Source organism: Salminus brasiliensis, chromosome 21 (assembly GCF_030463535.1).
Source record: "Salminus brasiliensis chromosome 21, fSalBra1.hap2, whole genome shotgun sequence".
NCBI classification, from domain to species: Eukaryota; Metazoa; Chordata; class Actinopteri; order Characiformes; family Bryconidae; genus Salminus; species Salminus brasiliensis.
In genome coordinates, this window is record NC_132898.1 from 32,480,642 (window position 1) to 32,499,873 (window position 19,232).

Sequence of the window (19,232 nt, forward strand, 5' to 3'; positions counted from 1 at the left end):
TCATTTTACAGGAAAACGTGAAGCTGAAGCTGAAGAGACGTTGGGTAATGCAGCATGACAGTGACCCAAAGCAAAGTAAATCAGCTAAAAAATGGCTGAAGAAGAAGAAGATGGTGTGGTATGACTTGAAGTTGGCTGTACATGTAGGGCATTCCAGAAATACTGATGATGGAGATGAATGTTCTTAAAGGCTTAGCTACAGGTTATTCAATTCAAGGGTTCACTTACTTTTTCTAGCCTGCACTGTGGATGTTTACTCAATGTGCTCAATAACAGACGCTATGATGGTTTAGGTTAGGATGGTAAAGCTCTCCAACAAGGCATAGACTGCACTGCTCTGTGAAAAGTACAGTAAGACATTTTCATTTTCCTTCTAATTAGGCCATCATCCAAAGTGTGGCAGATGACCATAATCCTGTGCTGAGACTGAGGATAAGGGACTGTGCCAATTCCAGCTCTATTTTAGCAGTCAGCTTTAATTACTAGTGCTGTTATCAGTCAGCAGATTTTCTACTACACCCGTTTGAACAGAAACACCAATTGTGCAGCTTCAACACCATAGCAATCACTTTTAACCACTTGGCAACCATCTGGGATCCCATCGTAACTACCTAGCCACACCATAGCAACCACTTAGGAAAACCACAGAAACTTCCTGGGATACCATGTCAACCAACAAACAGCACAGTAGCACCAACTTAAACTACTAGCAGCGCCATAGCAACCACCTTGTAACCATATGGCAACTCTGGGATACCAAAGCAACCCCCTCGGATATCATAACCACTTAGGAACCTCCTGGGATACCATATCAACCACCTAGCATCCTCATATCACCATAGCACCAAAGCAATCACCAAACCTCTTCCAATTTCTTCCAGATCTGACTCCACAACTGATCACAGCTGATCCTAATAACACTGAATGAATGGGTAGAAAATCAGGTATGTTTTTTTTTGTTCCATTATTTATTTTGATATACTACATTTATTATGATGGGATAATAATTACCACACTTATCCTACAGTTACTGCATTTAATCTGTATAGTGAAGTGAAGATCACTGTAAAGCACACTGTATAGAACTGTGCTGGTATAGTCTGGGTATACTGTGTGCACTACTGTTCTCTGTGTATTGTGTACTGTCTGTAAATTATATGTAGAGTAGCTGTATATTGTTAATACTAGAGAGACGCTAATAGCCAGAACAAATTCCTGGTGTGTGTGAACATACTCGGCCAATAAATCTGATTCTGATAAGTCATTATTTCCAAATGTTCATTATTTGGACTTAATCTCGTTGATGTGATGACATTTCCTTTACATTGTGTTTAAATGTCATCATTTAGGACCAAGAGAAATGCTTTAAAATGATGCCTTCCATTGATTCCGGCCCTTTAAAAAAGAAAGAAGTGCTGTGCACCCATCAACATGACCCACCCTGCATCCACGCCGAGACGCCCACTGCTCAGCATAGACATCATACTTGATCAAATTGGCAAAGGCAAAGAAAATGCCAACACCTTAATTTAGCAGCAATTTCTCCAGCAGCACAGCTCCAGCTGAGAGAGAGAAGGAGGAGACCCATAAACACTTCAGCCGAACGCCGGCATCAATACAACAACGGAGTAAAACTGCCAGAGCAGGAGCAGCAGCCTGCGCATGACAGAGCGGAGGGATAAAGCAGGAGCGTACGCACAGTGAAGGCCTGAGGGGGGCGCCAGCATATGAGACTATCACACAAACACAACGACGGAACAAACAGAGACACGTCTTTACACAGCACACCCGTCTCATAGCTCCCAGTCCAAGGTCAGGAGCGTGAGCGTGAGCGAACCAGGATGAATAATCGATCACTGATTGGCCACTGATACTGTCTTGTCAGTTTCAGCTGGTGTAACATTAGAACCAGGCCATTACTGCGATCAGAGGAATGTGATTAAAGCAATGACCTTAAACGGGAGATAAGCAAATTGAAGAACTGCAATTACCCTTCGAGGAGGGCGCGGGAACCATGAATCCAATTTTACAGTGTATCAATCCATCTTTCCTGTAACATGGCTAATGCACTGAAACGATTAGCCTGCGCTACCGAGCGCTCCGTACTACTTAGGCTTTAGTTAACCTCTTCAAACCCAGGCTTGTTTTGGAGATTTAACAAATTGATTTATTCAGTAAATTATTCAGTATCCACTATGAATTAGTCTGGACTGTGAATTCTTCAGTTTCTATTATAAATTAATTAGCATCCACTATAATTTATTCAGTGTCTACTATCAAATATTCTGGACCCCCAAAAATGATTGTTTCCACCATGAATTAATCAGGATCCTCCAAGACTATTATTATTCAGTGGTCACTATCCTTTATTGATTGGCTACTATATATTATTCGGTATCCACTATGAATTAATCAGCAACCACTGTAATTTATTCAGTGTCTACAATCAAATATTCTGGACCAGCAAAATGTTTTCACTATGAATTAATCTATCCATCATAATTTATTCATTAGCTACTATAAATTATTCAGTATCCACTATGAATTAGTCTGTACTGTGAATTGTTTAGTTTCTACTATGAATTAATCAGTATCCACTATAATTTATTATATCAGTTATATTATATTGACAGTCTACTATCAACTATTCTGAACCCCCAAAATGATTTTTTTCACTATGAATTAATCAGTATCCACTATCATTTATTTATTAGCTACTATAAATTATATAGTATCCACTATGAATTATTCAGTATCTACTATGAATTAATCAGCAACCTCTATAATTTATTCAGTGTCTATTAATTATTCAGGACACCCAAAATTTGTGACTTTTGAAATTATGACTTATTCACTGTCCACTATAAACTCACCAGTAGCCACAATAGTTTATTTGCTACAATTAATTACTCAGTATACTATGAATTATTTAGTAATTCTATAAACTAATGTGACCAGTATGAATTAATTTTTCAGACCCCAGTTACTGTTTCCACTATGAATTTTACAGTATCTACTACACATTATTCACCGTCTGCGCTGAATGAAACAGAATCCACTATAAATGAATGTGTTACTACTAAGAATTATTTGGTATTCACTATGAATTACTCTGTAATTACTACGAAACTAATATTTCTGTCACTTAAGGACAAGAAGTGTAAATAGTTGCTAACATCCTGGTCTTTGGAGTTTTTTTTTTTCAGCATTGTTCATTTTTTATGATTTTGATTGAATTAATGCAACATTCTGTTGAAAAACCTCGACAGTTACCCTTTTGGATGCTACTGTCCAGTCTGTGGACAGGGTTCAGATCCTACAGGTTCGGGCAATGTGGGGATACAAGATCCCAATGTACTTTCATCTGCAAGTTCATGTAGGACACTCATGTGACACCTCCAGTCAGTCCTTCTCTCCCACAACTACACAGACTCCTACTGCCCTCTTGTGGCTGATATTACATTCTGCAGCTGAAGAGAAAAGTGGGAAATGTTAAAGAGGCTGGAGGAACGTATTTGAGAGGCAGACAGAGGCTATAAATATTTGATCGCTGTGTCTGAACGATAAATTAGAATATTCACACGGACTGTTTACCACTAACAGAGCCTGCAAGGGGTCCGCTGACTGGCCGGGAAGGGGTGGGAGAGTCATTCAGCACAGTTGGCTACATGATTGATCAACGAGTGTTAGTTCAATTAAAGTTCAACACCAATTATAGGAGATAACTGGTGAAACTGATAGCAGTGTTTCCTGGTCTGGTGGAAATATTCAATTGGGACATTTTTAAGCTGAGCAGTGATGTGGGCAGAAATACTTCTACAGGTTTAATGGCTGCAGGCCTCACACCATCAAACACCCATGCCTGTCAGAGCTTGTATAATTTACATTGTACCCAAGCGCTGCTGAGAAACTGTTGGCATCCACCTCCTCAGTCTCTCAAAGTGTCTCCCTGCGACCTCCTCACTGTTCCTCAGGTCAGGACAGGTTCATATCCAAGGTGGCCCATCTCTCCTCTTGTTGTGAAAGTTTTCTAGCAAAAACATGTAAAGATTCTGATGTAGTATGCCGAAGACAACAATGCCACAAGAATGTCTTAATTGTGTCTTATCACAATGACCAAAGTCACTACTGATTATATAAGTAAATGTCTCACATTTGCGTAAGACCACCTGGAAATTCCACACGTATACTTGTGGAAAGACATTCTTTGTAAGGAAGAGACAAAAGTTTGGACAGAAAAGAACACACACCAACACCAAAGCCTCATGCCAACTGTGAAGCATGGTGGAGGGAGAATCATGACTTGGGGCTGCTTTGTTATTAAAAAAAAAAAAAAAAAAAGAATTATATATATATATATATATATATCTGTGACTTCCAGGTAATTCCAGAGGGTTTATTTACTTCTGTCTTGCAATTATAATCATGCAATTATTTAATTCAGTATATCAATCAAAAATGTAACATTAAAACTGTATATTGATGTTTAATTATTATTTATATTATACTGCACATGCCCTGCCGTCTCTTCTTAGGGTCTCTCTTAAAAAAAAAAAAAATCACGATTAAGTGGATTTAGTAAACTGGACGAGAAGAAGGGAGGGGCTTATGTTTTGCATGTACCAACATTCAAATGTCTGGGCTTTATGTTTCAGTATTTACTCATAATGCTGAACATCTGGACCCAAAAATCCCAAGCATTAGAGGCGGTTGGCTTCATGCGTCTCGGAGAATGCACATGCTGGCCTTGTGTTAGCATTGTGTGAGAAAATTGGACACAACTAAAAATAAAACCCTTCAAATGTGCACCGTTACATCCCTGTGAACAGTACGAACGGATGTCAGAGCAGAAACAAAACACCCCAACATTTTTTAAATAAATAAATAAACAAATAAATAGGAAGCAGCTCTGTAAAGGCAGCGCCTCGAGGCAAAAGGAAAACAGACATCTTGTTTAATTTTAGGTTGCACTATTTATTTAACTAAAAATACACAAATGCTGCTCATAAGCAGGAACCAGATTCTGAAGCAGAACCCATGTCTGGGGAAAACAAACAAACAAAATGTACAAATATAAACTTCAATAATTATGGCAGTGACTTCAGCGCAAACAAGTCCTCTTAACGTTGAATACCACATGGCGTAATGAAGGGTAAAATACAGGAGGTCGCACCCATGCAAGATCTTAAGCCATTACAGAATTCAAAAGGGACTCTGGGGGGCTACACAAACAGCTAATATAGCTTTCATACCCCCAACACACAGTGGCACGCAAAAGTTTGGGCAGAACTTTTGCAGAACTTCTGTTACTGTGAATAGTTCAGCGAGCAGAAGATGAACAGATCCCTCAAGTCATCAAGTTAGAGATGAAATATTCAGCTCAACATAAGTGCATTATTTTCTATGTGTATAATTTGAGTGAAAAAAAGGAAGAGAGCACCATGAAAAAGCTGGAAACCCAAGAGATCTGAGCTCTCAGATAACTTCTAGAAAGGTCTCAGACCTAATTTGCTTGTTAGAACTGCGTCTTGTTCACAATCAGGAGATGATCACTTCAAAGCTTTATAAATACTCTGACATTGTTCCAACAAATCAGCAGCCATGGGCTCCTCTAAGCAGCTGTCTGGCACTCTGAAAAGGGAAAAAAGTGATGCCTACAAAGCAGGAGAAGGTTATAAGAAGTTTGTAACGTAGTTAAGAAATGGACGTTACCAGGAATGGGGAAACTTTCAGAGAGAACGGCTCGTATGATTGAAGTAAAACCCTCGTATGACTGTAAAAAAAAAAAAAAAAACCAAAATGGATCAATCAGACAGGAGTGGTGGTGCACTGTTCTACTGTGCAGCTACTCCTGCTCTAATATATGACCTTCACAGAAGAACCAAAAGACAGAAATAAAAACATTCACAGTAGAAGAAATGCTGGCCCAACTTTTGCATGCCACTGTACATACACACACACACACACACACACACACACACACACACACACACAAATAACTTGAAACAACATGTCGGCCTAAACTTCCACAATAACTAGTAAGGTGAAAAGTACTGGCATTGCATTTATACACATGTAGGAAAGTATAACCGTCTGTCGCCCCCTGGTGGCAAGGGAGATATCTGTCGAGAGGTTCGGCACAGTCCTCCATTACTATACTTCTGCCAGCGATGTCACTCGTGCTGAGCACTCAAATGAAGAGTTCTCAAGAGGCAGAGCACACAAATTAGGCAGTTTTCCATAAACTGCAAACACAGAACAATTTGAGCAACAGATGGATAAACGAGCAACGGAGCGATCTGGAGCATTAGCTGCACAAAGCAGCCGCTATCTTTACTATGCACAATGCACCTTGCATAAACTCAAATTATAGCCAAACGAAGTGCCACAAGGTTCCTTTAGCTTGCTTTGTTTTTTTTTTCTTTCTACACAACAGCAGCATCAGATAACATCAAATGAAACATATTCAAATGTGAACCAAAAATATATATATATTTTTTAAGAAATACCATTTGTAATACACTAATAATCTTTTTAAATTGGTGGTCTTTTGCAGATGGACTTGTCTTTAATTTATATTTTACATTTCTCCAAAATTACTTTAAATTTCCACTCCAAACCTGATCAGCAAATAAGTTTCTCCAAGTAGCTCGTTAATAATGTCGGTAGGAAATCGTCTATAAGGATGCATTTAAATAAAATGTCAAAAAACTCCATATTAAAGCCACAGAACACACAGAATAGCCCGAGAATTATGAGAAATGAAAAATTAAAAAAAAGAAAGAAGATGATGCTGAGGAAGGGCAAAGGAGCTACTATATGGTCAGAGAGTCGAGGAGGCAGAAAAGACTATAAAGAAAGGCACGGAGTAATAGCAAGAGGAAAGGCAGGGTAGACCCAAATAGGGTCTGATAGCTCCTGTGCACCATGTTCACGCCTCAGCGGTGCTCAGGCCTGGCCAGCACTGGAACCGAAGAGGACGATGATGGCAGAAAGGAGACGAGCACTGGAGCGGCGAGGGAAAGTCATTAACCACACAGCAGCTCTCGGCCTGTTCAATCTGAAAAGTGCAGAAACCCGACAAAGTCTGCATGCCACTCATCACAGCACCTTCGAGTGTAGCCTGTAGCCAATAGGTGTTACAATTCACACTGATAATACCATGTTTATGTAAGATCTCAGACACTCAGACATTATAGACAGTAATCTGTACAAAGTGCTACTTTCCAAAACCCGAACTAACGCCCAACGAATGAGAACTTCTGACCACCCTCCGGTAAAACATCTCAACATGATGGAGGTTTGGCCTTACAACCGACGCGCCGAACTTGTCAACACAGACAGAAAACTCAAAGACAAACCCCTGAACTGGTAAACTATGTTAATAAATAAATAAATTATACAATTATTTACTGAATTAGCTAAAATCCCTCCTTTAAGTGAATTACGTTCCCCAAATAGTGTGACGAGCTCAGAACTTCTATGCAACTAAAACTAAAAGTGTATTTTGGAGAATAAAAGAAAGAAATCCCTTACTGCTAAGGCTGATCAAGCTCTTGCAAACATGCAATCAGAAAAAAACAAGACTGTGTGTTAAGAGTAAAATAGATATTTTTAAGCCTTTCCTTTTCATGGTGTACCACAGTTCACGTCTTGGTCAATGGTTAACTAGTACCAACCTATGAGTAGCTCTGCACCTCCTTCAACTCACACGAGCACCTTGGACCTATGCAGATTTCTTCATTTTACATGCTGTGCTTGCAAACAGAAGAGCCAAATATTAGCTTGAGGCAAAGTTCCATTTAAGACAGAAACTGACGAAGTTACTTGTACGTTATTTCGGTAAGCTGCGTTAATCATGCTGTTTGTTGTTGTTTTTTTGGTCCAAGGTTTCATGCCTTCTTTGATATTTAATATTTACAGTATCATAGCTCAGTACGATTTATGCGAGCGTATGAATGTAAGTGTGTGTTTTTTCACATACAAACAATTACTGGACTCGGTCAGGCTATGAAAGTCTTAATGACTTTCTGGATGATCTGCCCACAGCCAGGGCAAGGGGCGTGGAACTTGTGCAGCTTACGAGCGCAAGGGAAGCAAGTGATCATGTGGGCGGTGCGGCCGTGGATGATGTTGCCGTTGCGGGGCCGAACGCGGCACAGCTTGCACGGCTCAAGCATGGCCTCCTGTCGGCACTTGGTCTCGGCGTCCAGCAGGTCCTGGCTGTCCCCCTCCGAGCTCTCTTGGGAGCTCTGTAGAGGCCTGCAGGGGGTCTTACCCTTGGTGGAGGAAAGGGGTGGGTTGCGGGCGGCCTGGTGGGAGGGAAGAATGACTGGATCCGACACGGTCCTCAGGCAGTCGGGTACATCGATGCCGTCGTCCTCGTCTTCGTCTTCAGGGCCCTGTGGGAGGGAGCCACAAGCAGGGATGTCTGGGACAGAGATGGAATGGACCAGGCGGGGGCAGTCCTTGTACCAGTCCTTGCGCAGGGCCCAGCAGCGCATGCAGTAGCGCTGCAGGGGCGAGTTGAACTTCCGGCACTCCACGCACTGCCATGCATCCTGCAGCGGGAGGAGACGCTGGGTTTATAATGTGAACTATCCTACACCAGTTTACACTGTATACTGCATGCTTCCTCCGTCAAATGCCACATATGGTGGAGCAAATCAGACACTCTCAAAACCCACCCACTTATTTTTTAGCTCTTTCATTCATTATCCAGAGTTCCTGACCACAGGTGAGGATGGGCCAATTTCACAATCTTTCCTCCCATCATCCATGAACAAGACCTGGAGAGGTCCAAATTTCTACACTTGGGGAAGGCTTACAACCCCTATCTGGAGGAAGCATGCCATCCTCAGACTTTGAGGTGCTGATATTAAATCAACTACTTCAGATGGAGCCGCAAATCACTGAAGTACGTACTACTCCGTTGGAGAGCTGTACCAACGCACATGGAAATATATATTTGTATAAAGGAAGTGCCTGGATGACACTTGATATCACGGTAGAGTGGATGGTGTTTTCTGACCCATCTCCAAAGCCAAAAGCTCTGTCAGTCACCCTAGGCCCACAGGGGCCACAGAATGTGCTGAATTGGCAGGTACGGGTTATGGAGTGGCACTAGCAAGCAGGGTTCCGGCTCCTTGCTTTGCTCTGAGATGCTCGTCACCACTCATGGGTGGGGCAGTGAGCGTAACCTGAGGCAGTTTCCTGAGCGTAACCTGGGGCTTCAACGTGGCATCAAGCTAACACTAATTCTTTTTCTCATATGCCATCACTTTGCACGGATACAAGCATTTAAGGGGCAAACCAGGCTTCAGTGCAGAATATCACCAGGAACCTGGAGAGTTACAGCTTGGCTAAAGCTCAAGAGGCCAGTATATCAATAATCTGTCTGAAGTGTTTCAATGTGATTATTTAACACTAAAACCGAAGTAGAAGGAAGCTGTTAAAACACTGTGTGTATTTGCAGCTTTACCAATCTCAGAACAGCTAAATGCTTACATGTGTGGAGATCTCAGTGTCCGTATCATCACTCAAACACTGCGAGTCATCATCCAAGTCCTCTTGCATCTGGGAATACAGCAAAAACAAACATGATAAGTTGATGGTCATCTGTACGCAATTTGGGACCAGGAATTTCATTATATCAAGCAAGCAGGAATGAGAGTTGGGAAAGTGAATGGTTCACCTCCTTGTCCTCTTTGCCTTCCCTCCCCTGTTCTTCTTCCTCCTGAGGGGACTCTGCATCACTGCCCTGCTCCAGTGCTGCTTCCTTCATCTCCACGCTCACCTGCTCGCTCTCGGCCTCGTTCAGAAACCACAGGTCATCCGTGGTGTCCGACACAATGGCTGTGTCCTCCTCCTGCCCAGGAGACACCTGCTTCCTCAGTCTAGTTGTGTGGAACATGTTACTGTGCTTTCACAGTTCTGCACTAAAGGCACGAGTAAGTAACCTAGTACTGGGACTCAATACCACAATTCTAAAAAGGGGCTGCGTAAAATGTATTACTGTAAATCCCTCCTTTAGGTGAACAAATGTACAAAAAAATCCCTAAAAATAACTCTCTACAGTCCTACAGCGATATAGTTTCTCTTACTTGATTGGTGTGGATATCTGTCGAGCCGTTGCTCCTGCGTGTGTAGTTACTGCGCAGGTTTCCTAAAAACCACCAGGGCAGACCGGACAGGTCCCACTCGTCAAGGCTCACGTCCAACTTTGGCCGCTTGCAGGCTGATCTGGGCAGTCCATCTAGAGAGTCTGTAAGAAATTGCAACAGGGGATGACTCCATGAAGTAATCAATCAGTGCCTCCATGTTGAACTTCTACAACTACCCTGAGCCTGTCGGATTAAGTGTGTTTAACTTCAGTCAGAGCTAACTGCATTACACATGCAGGGCTTAGCTACAGAATAAAGTGATCCATCATCCAAGACAAACCATTAACTACACTTCCAATGGTGTGGTAAAGCATGAAATTGTGTAAAATAGAGGTTGTGAGGGTGGAGAAGGCCTCAGAGTTTGACTGCCTGTTGTCCCATCACACATTTAAAAGGACTGGTGGGACAACATTCAGACAGTTTTGTCTCTAAACACTGAAATAGAGATCCTGATTGGTTTGTCTCAAACTTAGACCCTCTGTTGTCCCCCCAGACACTTGTTCTGATAGGTACTGCCCCAGAATGTAAATGCCTGTTGTCCCACCACACCCTTAAATGATGTCTGATTGGTTCTGCCCCTGAATTTTGCTGTCTGTTGTTCTACCACTTATTTAAAATATAATTGGTGGGACAACAGACGGCAGAATTCAGAGGCAGAACCACTCATTGAAATAAGGCTCTGATTGGTTCTGCCCCTGAATCCTGCTGTCTATTGTCCTGCCCCCACGTAAATGAAGTAAGAGATTCGGATTTGTTCTGCTGCAGCGTTTAACGATCATTTTTTAAACACGATGAAGAATGTGGATACTACATTTATTAGGGTGGGTCTGGATAAGAGCCTTTATTGCCTTTATTTTTTGACAGTCTGTTCTATACAGTCTTCTGTTGCTGCAAACATCAGAGTGCAACAGTGTGCAAGAGCATCATATGATGCGTGTGGGTGTGTGTACGTACCATCATCCGCATCCCGCGGTCTGCGCTGTGAGGAGTTCTGCGTGGTGCAGGCATTGGCACCGACGGCACTGAAGACCTGGCTAGAGCTACACATTCTGCTAGACACCTACACAGTGGAGGAAAGGCTGAATCAGTGCCTACTGCAGTACTGTGGCAACAGGCAGAATGGCAGCTCCCCCACTGCAGAGGCCTGGTTATGTGGCTGCAGAATGCCACACTCACACACACACACAGAGGGACAGAGGGAAAGGGAAATGACAGAAGGACCTAAGCTGTGGGTTTCAAATAGCCAAAAAAGCCTAAGAGGATCAAAACCATACAGATCTTTCCTCCTAAGAACAAACAATCACTGCTACTGTCAGAAGAAGGAGGCATTAATTTAAAAGCACACATTTTTAACTGATTGCCTAGCAGCATTCAAGAGATGTTAAGAAACACACTGTTAATACTAAATCAATGCATTGCGTCAAGTTTCAAATGCGATTCAAAAAAGTGGCTACACCTTTCAACACAGGTGTGTAACATGCAAATTTTACACCGCTTTAAAAGTGGGCTTACACTCTAAACACTGCACTACCCATCCCCTCCCAAAAGGTGTAGCCACTATAAGCATCAATAGGAAAACAGCTGCCAGACTCTCTTTCACCACCTGACCCGGATTTCTTAACTACAACCCTGCCTAAGGTGTGTTAATGGATGGAAGGGTGTGGGATAGAGGGGGGGGGGAGAGGGTAGAGAAGGCCAGTGAGTGGAAAACAGAGCTGCCATCCTGCCGGTAGAAGCGACGGAGCAGAGAAGGAAACTCTGAGTGACAAACAGAGACAGGGACTCTGTTTCCCCATTAGCCAAACTTATGCTGGTGGCTCCTCCCATTCTCCCGCCCCCCTCGAAGACCACCAGGCAAAGCCGGCCATGGGGATGTACAGAGACGGTGCCACTCTGTACAGACACGTCTGACGGAGGCAGCTGCTCTTCCATCCCCCTCTCATGGCAAACCTCAACTGGGTCTGCTAGCTACCACACAGAAAACCAACAGCAAACACTAAAATGCCTAAAAAAGGTGCGGACTAAAACAGCATCTCTTAAGAAAAACAAATTTCAGCTTGGCCAGAAACACTCCTGGGTGAAATAATTTTTATTATTAGTCGTATTAAGGATTAGGTGGGGGGGAAACCTGGACGTTAACAGGCTGAAACAAGTGTCAAAGTCATTACAGGTGCAATTATAGTAATTATTTCATTGTTAATGCTATACAGTCCATTGCTCCATCCCAGCTCTTTCCAAATACACCCAAGTCTCATCATCAAACACCTCCACAAATGTATTGACACTTCTGTCAGCCTATGAGTTCAACAGCTAGCCAAGCCGAACGGTCAATAAGGGGATTTGCAAGATCTTCACTATATCAGTTGTTTGCCATGAAAGGGGAGCGGCGAGCAGCGGTTCTCCTGTGCACCATGCTGTCGCTTTACCTGACCGGGATCTTCACATGGAGACTCATTAGAATCCTTGCCGACTGAAAGATTCTTTTCTGCGTCTGCATTTCAAATGAGACATAATAACAAACAAAAGAAAAAACAAAAAAAGCCTGCCCTTTATTAACCAAGCACACACCATTCGTTCTTTGAGAAAGAATAAAAGAAAACTTCATGCCATTAGACAGATCTGTGGGGGCAAAAAAAAAATTAATAAACACACATCAACGGCAGAAGAGAGGATCTTGTAACCTCTAATTTCTGTCATGATGGACATCAGTTTAATGGGCCCTAAAATAGAACCCTGAGGGACTTACTTTTAATATTATATTAAGAGTATTACAATCATTCTTAGTTCAATATGAACAGTTTCTGCATTGGGATTAATGCCTAAATAACACACCAGGGGTTAAAGGGGTTAAATGGCATCCTATAAACCTACATCTGAATCACAACACTAACAGGGGTGTACTGGTAAACCTAGATTATGACCTATGAGTGGTTTAGCTGCTTTTTTTCCTCGTTGTACCGAACTCACACTTTTTGTATCAATGCATCACAAAGAAATCATGATACTGATTTAATAATGAGCATCGTCGAGACCATACACCCAATCCAACTAAAGTCTCTTGGTCTCTCAGTCTTCGTTCTCCAAACTGCACACGGTCATCATTTCTCTTCATTCGAATTTGGTTCAAAAGAAAGATCGAACTGTGAACCCAGTGTTGCGACTTGAACTGTGGGATGACTGCAGTATAATAGCTACAGACAAACAGGTGAATAACTACACCCACACACCCGCTCCCCCAATCACACACTCACACCTCAATCAAAACAACTAGGCAGGCTGGTCAGTGTACTGGAGAGGAAGATACAAAAACTAAATGAGCTTTTAAATGACAGGGAAGTGCACATTTCTAATATCACACATGATGTATAGTGAACAGTCTTTACATTCATTCATTTCAACAAAGCATGGGGTAACAGGTGAGGAAACGTACCTGAGCAGTTCAAAATAAACAAATTCTTCTTCAGCATCTCATATACAGGGCTGCGAAACAGAGAACAGGCCATTAACATATAGTTTATTAGACTATTAACTTTTTGTTTTTAACTATGGTAATTACTCCAGCTTTCAAACTATTTTCTAGGTATTCACTCACATGGAAACTGTGGGCTGATTGTGATTTCTGCTATTTTCTGTGAACAAATCCACAAATACTGACAGAACAATCTATATGACAAAGAAAACGGGACTATATGCACCCGAATGGGGTTGTTGTGGCGCAACAGATAACACCACTACCTGCCAGTGAGCTACCACACCATGTGGGAGACTGGGGTTCGATTCCTGGGCTGGGTGACTGTGCTGCGCTACACCAATAAGAGTCCTTGGGCAAGACTCCTAACACTACACTGGCCCACCTCTGTAATACGAGTAACCATGTAAGCTGCTCTGGATAAGTGTGTCGGCTAAATTCCAGAAATGTAAATGAATCAGGAGAATTGAACCTTTTTGGAAGGTTCAGACTTTCAGACCAATTACAGAACGTTGAGGCAGGCTCTTGTAAACCATTAAACAATATAAGGCAAAAGGAAAAGAGCTGGTGTTGTGCTGAAATCTGACACCCCTTCACATCACGCAGCAGCTTGGGCACAACAGATTAGGCTTGCGATTCCTGTCTTGGCTGTAACTGCAGACAGGCCCTTATTTATAAACCGAAATAAAAGGAATCTGAGGGTGCTCTCTTACGCTTGTTCTGCAGCGCAGCGCAAATGAAGGCGAAGGGAGTCAGAATTCGACACAATACCTGGAAAGGCTACTTGCTGAACTGACAACACACCAACATCAGATGCACACACCTCAAAAAGCACCCAATGTCGAGTATAGGGAGTTATGGGGCAGTGGTGGCTCAGCGGTTAGAGCATCAGGCTATTGTTGACTATTGATGGGTTCAATACCTGGGCTCTGCAAGCTGGCGAGGCTTGAGCAAGGCCCTTCACCCGCTCTGCTCCCTGGCCGACAGCGTGATGGCTGTCCCTGTGTGTCTGATGCAGTTTCTTAATAAAAACTTGGACTTCGGTCCTGACTTCCCAGTGTAAATAAGCAATAACCTGCTGATACAGATCTGAGTCCAGTATTTTGTGCTTCCCACCATCTTCAACTACAGGTTCCACTGCAGGTATGAACTCACCTGGGGTTCTTAACAGAGAAGCTCTCCACCTCCAGCAGCTCTCCCAGTGGGTCATCTTGGCAATGGACTATATGCTGTCTCTGTTTATCATACAGTTCCTTCGCTATGATGTATTGGCCAAGGTAGTGCATGACCTGTAGAAACCAATTGGATAATCAATGAATGGAGCTCAGGGAAGCGTTCACAGCAACACTTAACCTTTAGCAAGTGGGTTCTGGCTGTCTGCGAAGGTCTGCACAGTTCTTTTGGCATGAGCGGTGTGGGGAGTTGTAGTATTTGACCATTTCTTAGCGATTTCTGTGGTCTTTTTATATATAATGTAATTTTTATATATAATATCACTTATTTTGCCAGTTTTAATAAAGAGGTCCCACCTCATCACTCTGATTCGTGTATTTACTGGATCATTTTTAAAGATATAAACAATGCTAAAAGTTTGCCGCATTATGAGCAGAAAGCCATTTCAGCCTCACCAATTAAGGTGGAATGGAAAAATCGTGAGCGCAGCCGTGTTTGTTTACTGTGGCATAAGTCACTGAATCTGATGTTTGCAATGTTCTCCAGCTTTTTAAAGCAATATTCAGTTCCACCTTAAACAGTAATGCAGTTACTTCTGCACAACTTAAGGTGGAAAATGGAGTTTATACTGTAATACGTTTAAAATGTTTAAATTATCTTTACATTTAAATTCACAAGCAAACGTAACTTAAACAAGCAAATGTGTGCGGCCAGTATGACAGGCAGGCGTTGCTGTGGTTCAGCAGCGTTGTAGAGACATGCAGTGTGCTGAGGGAAGCTGGTTAGGTGAACAAGTAAGCCGATTGTGGGACCGTACCAACCAGGGACCAGCCACGGCTTATCTCACTGGTGGGACTGTACTTGCCTAGGGGTTGAAGGGCCTTATAAGTGAAAGTGGCAGTGGTGGCTCCGGGCTATTGATTACAGGGTTGTGGGTTCGAAGCCCGGGTTCGGCAAGCTGCCAAGCGCCCTTGAGCAAGGCCCATCATCCTCTCTGCTCCCCGGGTGCCGCTCACTGTCCACTGCATGTGTGTTTCACTGGTGTGTGTGTGTGTGTGTGTGTTCACCGGACGGACGGGATAAAGGATGCAGGTATTTCAGCCCAATTTGTTGAGTAAAACACAACGCAGGGCAGCCAATCAGAAGAGAGGACATTTGCAAAGATTATAGATCACAGTAACAAACAAACAAAAGGCCTGATTAATTGTCAGAGGTTAGAAAATTGAATTTCAACCATAATTTTGGCTGTTTTTGACATAAATATGTATATATTATGTTTTGAGTCCCATAACAATCTTGCACTAACCTCCTTCAGAGTGAACACCTCCTCCTGAGCTCCTGCTACCCGAAGAATCTGCAGGAGGGGGGCCTTGGGCTGGACCTGATTACCAAAAAAATGTAAAAAAAAAAAAGAAAAGAAAAATTAATAACAAATAAAAAAGTTCAATTACTTCAAAATCTAGGTCGTTGAGATCTGCATATAAGCTTTCTACAAACAAACAAAAACCGATAAAGCATCAGACTCACCTGACTTCCCTCCCCTGGCAGGGCTCTGCATGTTGAGCTTGACCCCGGGTGCAGGGACGATGCCAGCGAGGTCATATTTGGGTCACTGTAAAACACAAGCACATGATTTATCCCCTAGAAAGACACTGAATGGTTATCTGCACAACCCCAGTTAGCTGCAATACTGGCCACCTACACTGCTGTGTCATCATCAGCTGGTCAGCCTACTGACCTAGATAATCCAATGGCGTGCTGTAGGAGGCTCCCACATCCACATACACTTACTATATTATGATGATGAATATGTTGCCCACCAGAGCAGGTCAACAGTATGGGTGGTTTGGTAACTTTTATCAATAATTTATTAATAGTTCTGATCAGAGGAGGATGGGTCAGACTTTTCATGTCTTTTTATGTTATTGATTTTTCTTTTACTAATTACTGATTGCGTGAAGCTGATTTTCGATAACCCCAGTTGTAAAAAGCTGTACTAATACAGGTGACTTGACTTTTACAAAGCATGTTCAATAACATCCACATGCACTCGTCAGCCGGTCACACACATCAGGAGCTCATCAGGAGATCCAGACATGCTGCTGATGCTGGAAAACAGTCCGGGGCTGTGTTCACAATCCAAGCCTCAGTCATAAAGTCTGAGTTTCAGACGGTTCACAATTATAATGCGTGTGCGCACAAAAATCAGCATGTTTACATTAGATCATTTCCCCAAATATGAAGCCGGCTTCCTCATCCTTCCACTGACTGTTCTCAGGAGCACATCGTGAAACCCGATCACGGCCAAGAAGTCCGATCTAGGACCCGATTCAGTGACAGATATGAAAGTTAATCACATCTAATTTAAAGGGGAGCGAGGGGGGGGGGGGGCGATCTACTGAACCCAAGGGGGGGGAGCGATCTACTGAACCCAAGGGGGGGGGGGTGTGTGATCTACTGAACCCAAGGGGGGGGGGAGCGATCTACTGAACCCAAGGGGGGGAGGGTGTGATCTACTGAACCCAGGGGGGGGGGGCGATCTACTGAACCCAAGGGGGGGGGTGGGTGTGTGATCTACTGAACCCAGGGGGGGGTGTGATCTACTGAACCCAGGGGGGTTATAAGAGACCGATAAGACTGTTGGTTAAATTGAGAGTTCAGTGTTAGATGAGGAACAGACTTTTTAAGGAAATGATTTAATATAAATATTCTTCTTCTTCCACGACACATTGGGGGTCTCTGGCTTGGGGGTCTTCTCGAAGGAGAAAATGGGCTCAGGTGTTCAGAGTGAAGCTGTATCAGCTACATGTTGGTGGAGATGTTTCATTAAAGTCCTCACAATAAACAGAGCTCTCCTCCTCCTCCTCCTCCTCCTCATCATCATCATCATCATCATCCTCACATCACTCCAGTCTTACAGGGGGTTCAGCTTCTCTGCCTGCGGTTAACCCGCCGCACAGGGCCGCCAGCTCGGTTACAGAACACGCAGGAGCCCCCGAGCCGAACCTGAAGCCCTGAGTCCTGAGTCCTGATCCGAGGACGGGAAGTTAGCGAGATCCAGCCGCTCCTACTGAGAGCTCATCAGCCACCTGTCACCTCCACAGCTCGCTGATTAGCACTAGCTTCAGCTAGCTAACCCGCTCAGTGCGTCTGGTGTAGCCCTGCTGGTGTAGCCCTGCTGGTGTAGCCCTGCTGGTGTAGCTCTGCTGGTGTAGCCCTGCTGGTGTAGCTCTGCTGGTGTAGCTCTGCTGGTGTAGCCCTGCTGGTGTAGCTCTGCTGGTGTAGCCCTGCTGGTGTAGCTCTGCTGGTGTAGCTCTGCTGGTGTAGCCCTGCTGGTGTAGCTCTGCTGGTGTAGCTCTGCTGGTGTAGCCCTGCTGGTGTAGCTCTGCTGGTGTAGCTCTGCTGGTGTAGCCCTGCTGGTGTAGCTCTGCTGGTGTAGCCCTGCTGGTGTAGCTCTGCTGGTGTAGCCCTGCTGGTGTAGCCCTGCTGGTGTAGCTCTGTGTTAGCCAGCGATAAACACGCAGCTTTAATTGGAGCTTTAAAGCGTAGCTGCTAATAGCCTAGCCAGCTAGCTAGCGCGAGCTAACAAAACCTGCTAGCTGCATCCGCTAACGTGCGGCTATCCAGTTATGCGTTCTGTCCTCCAGCCATGAAAAACGAGGGGAAAAACACACGACTCACCTCGGAACCGCCGAACGATTACATTGTGGACACTCTCAGAGCGACCCAGCAAATACCGAAAGGTTCTGGATGCTTCTAGCCCAGCTAAGGTGGCCGTTTAGCCGCCTACCGCCACTGACGTGGTGTGGCGCTGGAACGTAGGCGTGAGAGTCGACTGCATCGAATCGCAAAGAATCGATTCACAATTGCAGAAGTGCAGCAACCGAACCACAGCGCGCATGTGTGAGAGTCGACTGCATCGAATCGCAAGGAACCGATTCACAATGACAGGAACGTTGGAACCGAGTTAAATTCAAACTCTGCTTCCTTCGACTCTTCAAAATAAAAGCCTCCGCAGAGCCGTAAAGGCCAGGCCTACAGTTTCATTACAGGGTCATTAATTCGAGTCACAAAAGAAACAAAGCACTCCCAGTATATTTCAAATCCTAATGGCTTTATTTATATATTTATATATAATATATTATATATATAGTTTATATAACTTTTACCTCAATTGATTATCATTTTTTCCTTTGTTCTGTTAACTTCAAACGACAGGACATAGAGAACAAGGCATTCCACATGATCATATATTACAAAAGAAGTAAAGAAAATTCTAATGTGTGCACGTCACACGCATACATACATACATACATACATACATACGTACATAATACACTTGCGTTTTTTGTTAGTATAAAGTGATGAAGAAATGTGCATGACTGCGTCCACCGAGACAGAAAAGAAAAAGCGAAGACAGCAAAAGG

General features: G+C 43.5%; 1 protein-coding gene across 3 annotated transcripts; it reads right to left on the minus strand.

Moving 5' to 3' along the window:
* Nucleotides 1–4,950: 4,950 nt before the first annotated feature.
* Nucleotides 4,951–18,621, minus strand: mdm4 (MDM4 regulator of p53). 3 transcript variants are annotated; one of them, XM_072665694.1, is made up of 11 exons: nt 18,487–18,621; nt 16,333–16,417; nt 16,112–16,186; nt 14,788–14,921; nt 13,594–13,643; nt 12,590–12,654; nt 11,118–11,223; nt 10,104–10,264; nt 9,695–9,868; nt 9,508–9,576; nt 4,951–8,561 (listed from the first exon to the last, which is right to left on the minus strand). In XM_072665694.1, exons 2-11 carry the CDS (start codon nt 16,405–16,407, stop codon nt 8,004–8,006), a joined length of 1,467 nt encoding a protein of 488 aa, XP_072521795.1. In that variant the 5' UTR covers nt 16,408–16,417; nt 18,487–18,621; the 3' UTR covers nt 4,951–8,003. The 3 variants fall into 3 exon arrangements, with proteins under 3 accessions (XP_072521795.1, XP_072521793.1, XP_072521794.1); XM_072665692.1 differs by having other exon boundaries at nt 9,695–9,883; XM_072665693.1 differs by lacking the exon at nt 18,487–18,621 and adding an exon at nt 17,645–18,297 and having other exon boundaries at nt 9,695–9,883.
* Between the last annotated feature and the right edge of the window lie 611 nt (nt 18,622–19,232).

Coding starts and splice junctions, on each gene's coding strand:
- mdm4 (XM_072665692.1), bottom strand. CDS start 16,407: ATGACCTCGCTGGCATCGTCCCTGCACCCGGGGTCAAGCTCAACATGC. Junction 10,265..11,117: donor ACCGCGGGATGCGGATGATG/GTACGTACACAC, acceptor AATTTCTTACAG/ACTCTCTAGATGGACTGCCC. Junction 9,884..10,103: donor CAGATATCCACACCAATCAA/GTAAGAGAAACT, acceptor CTGAGGAAGCAG/GTGTCTCCTGGGCAGGAGGA.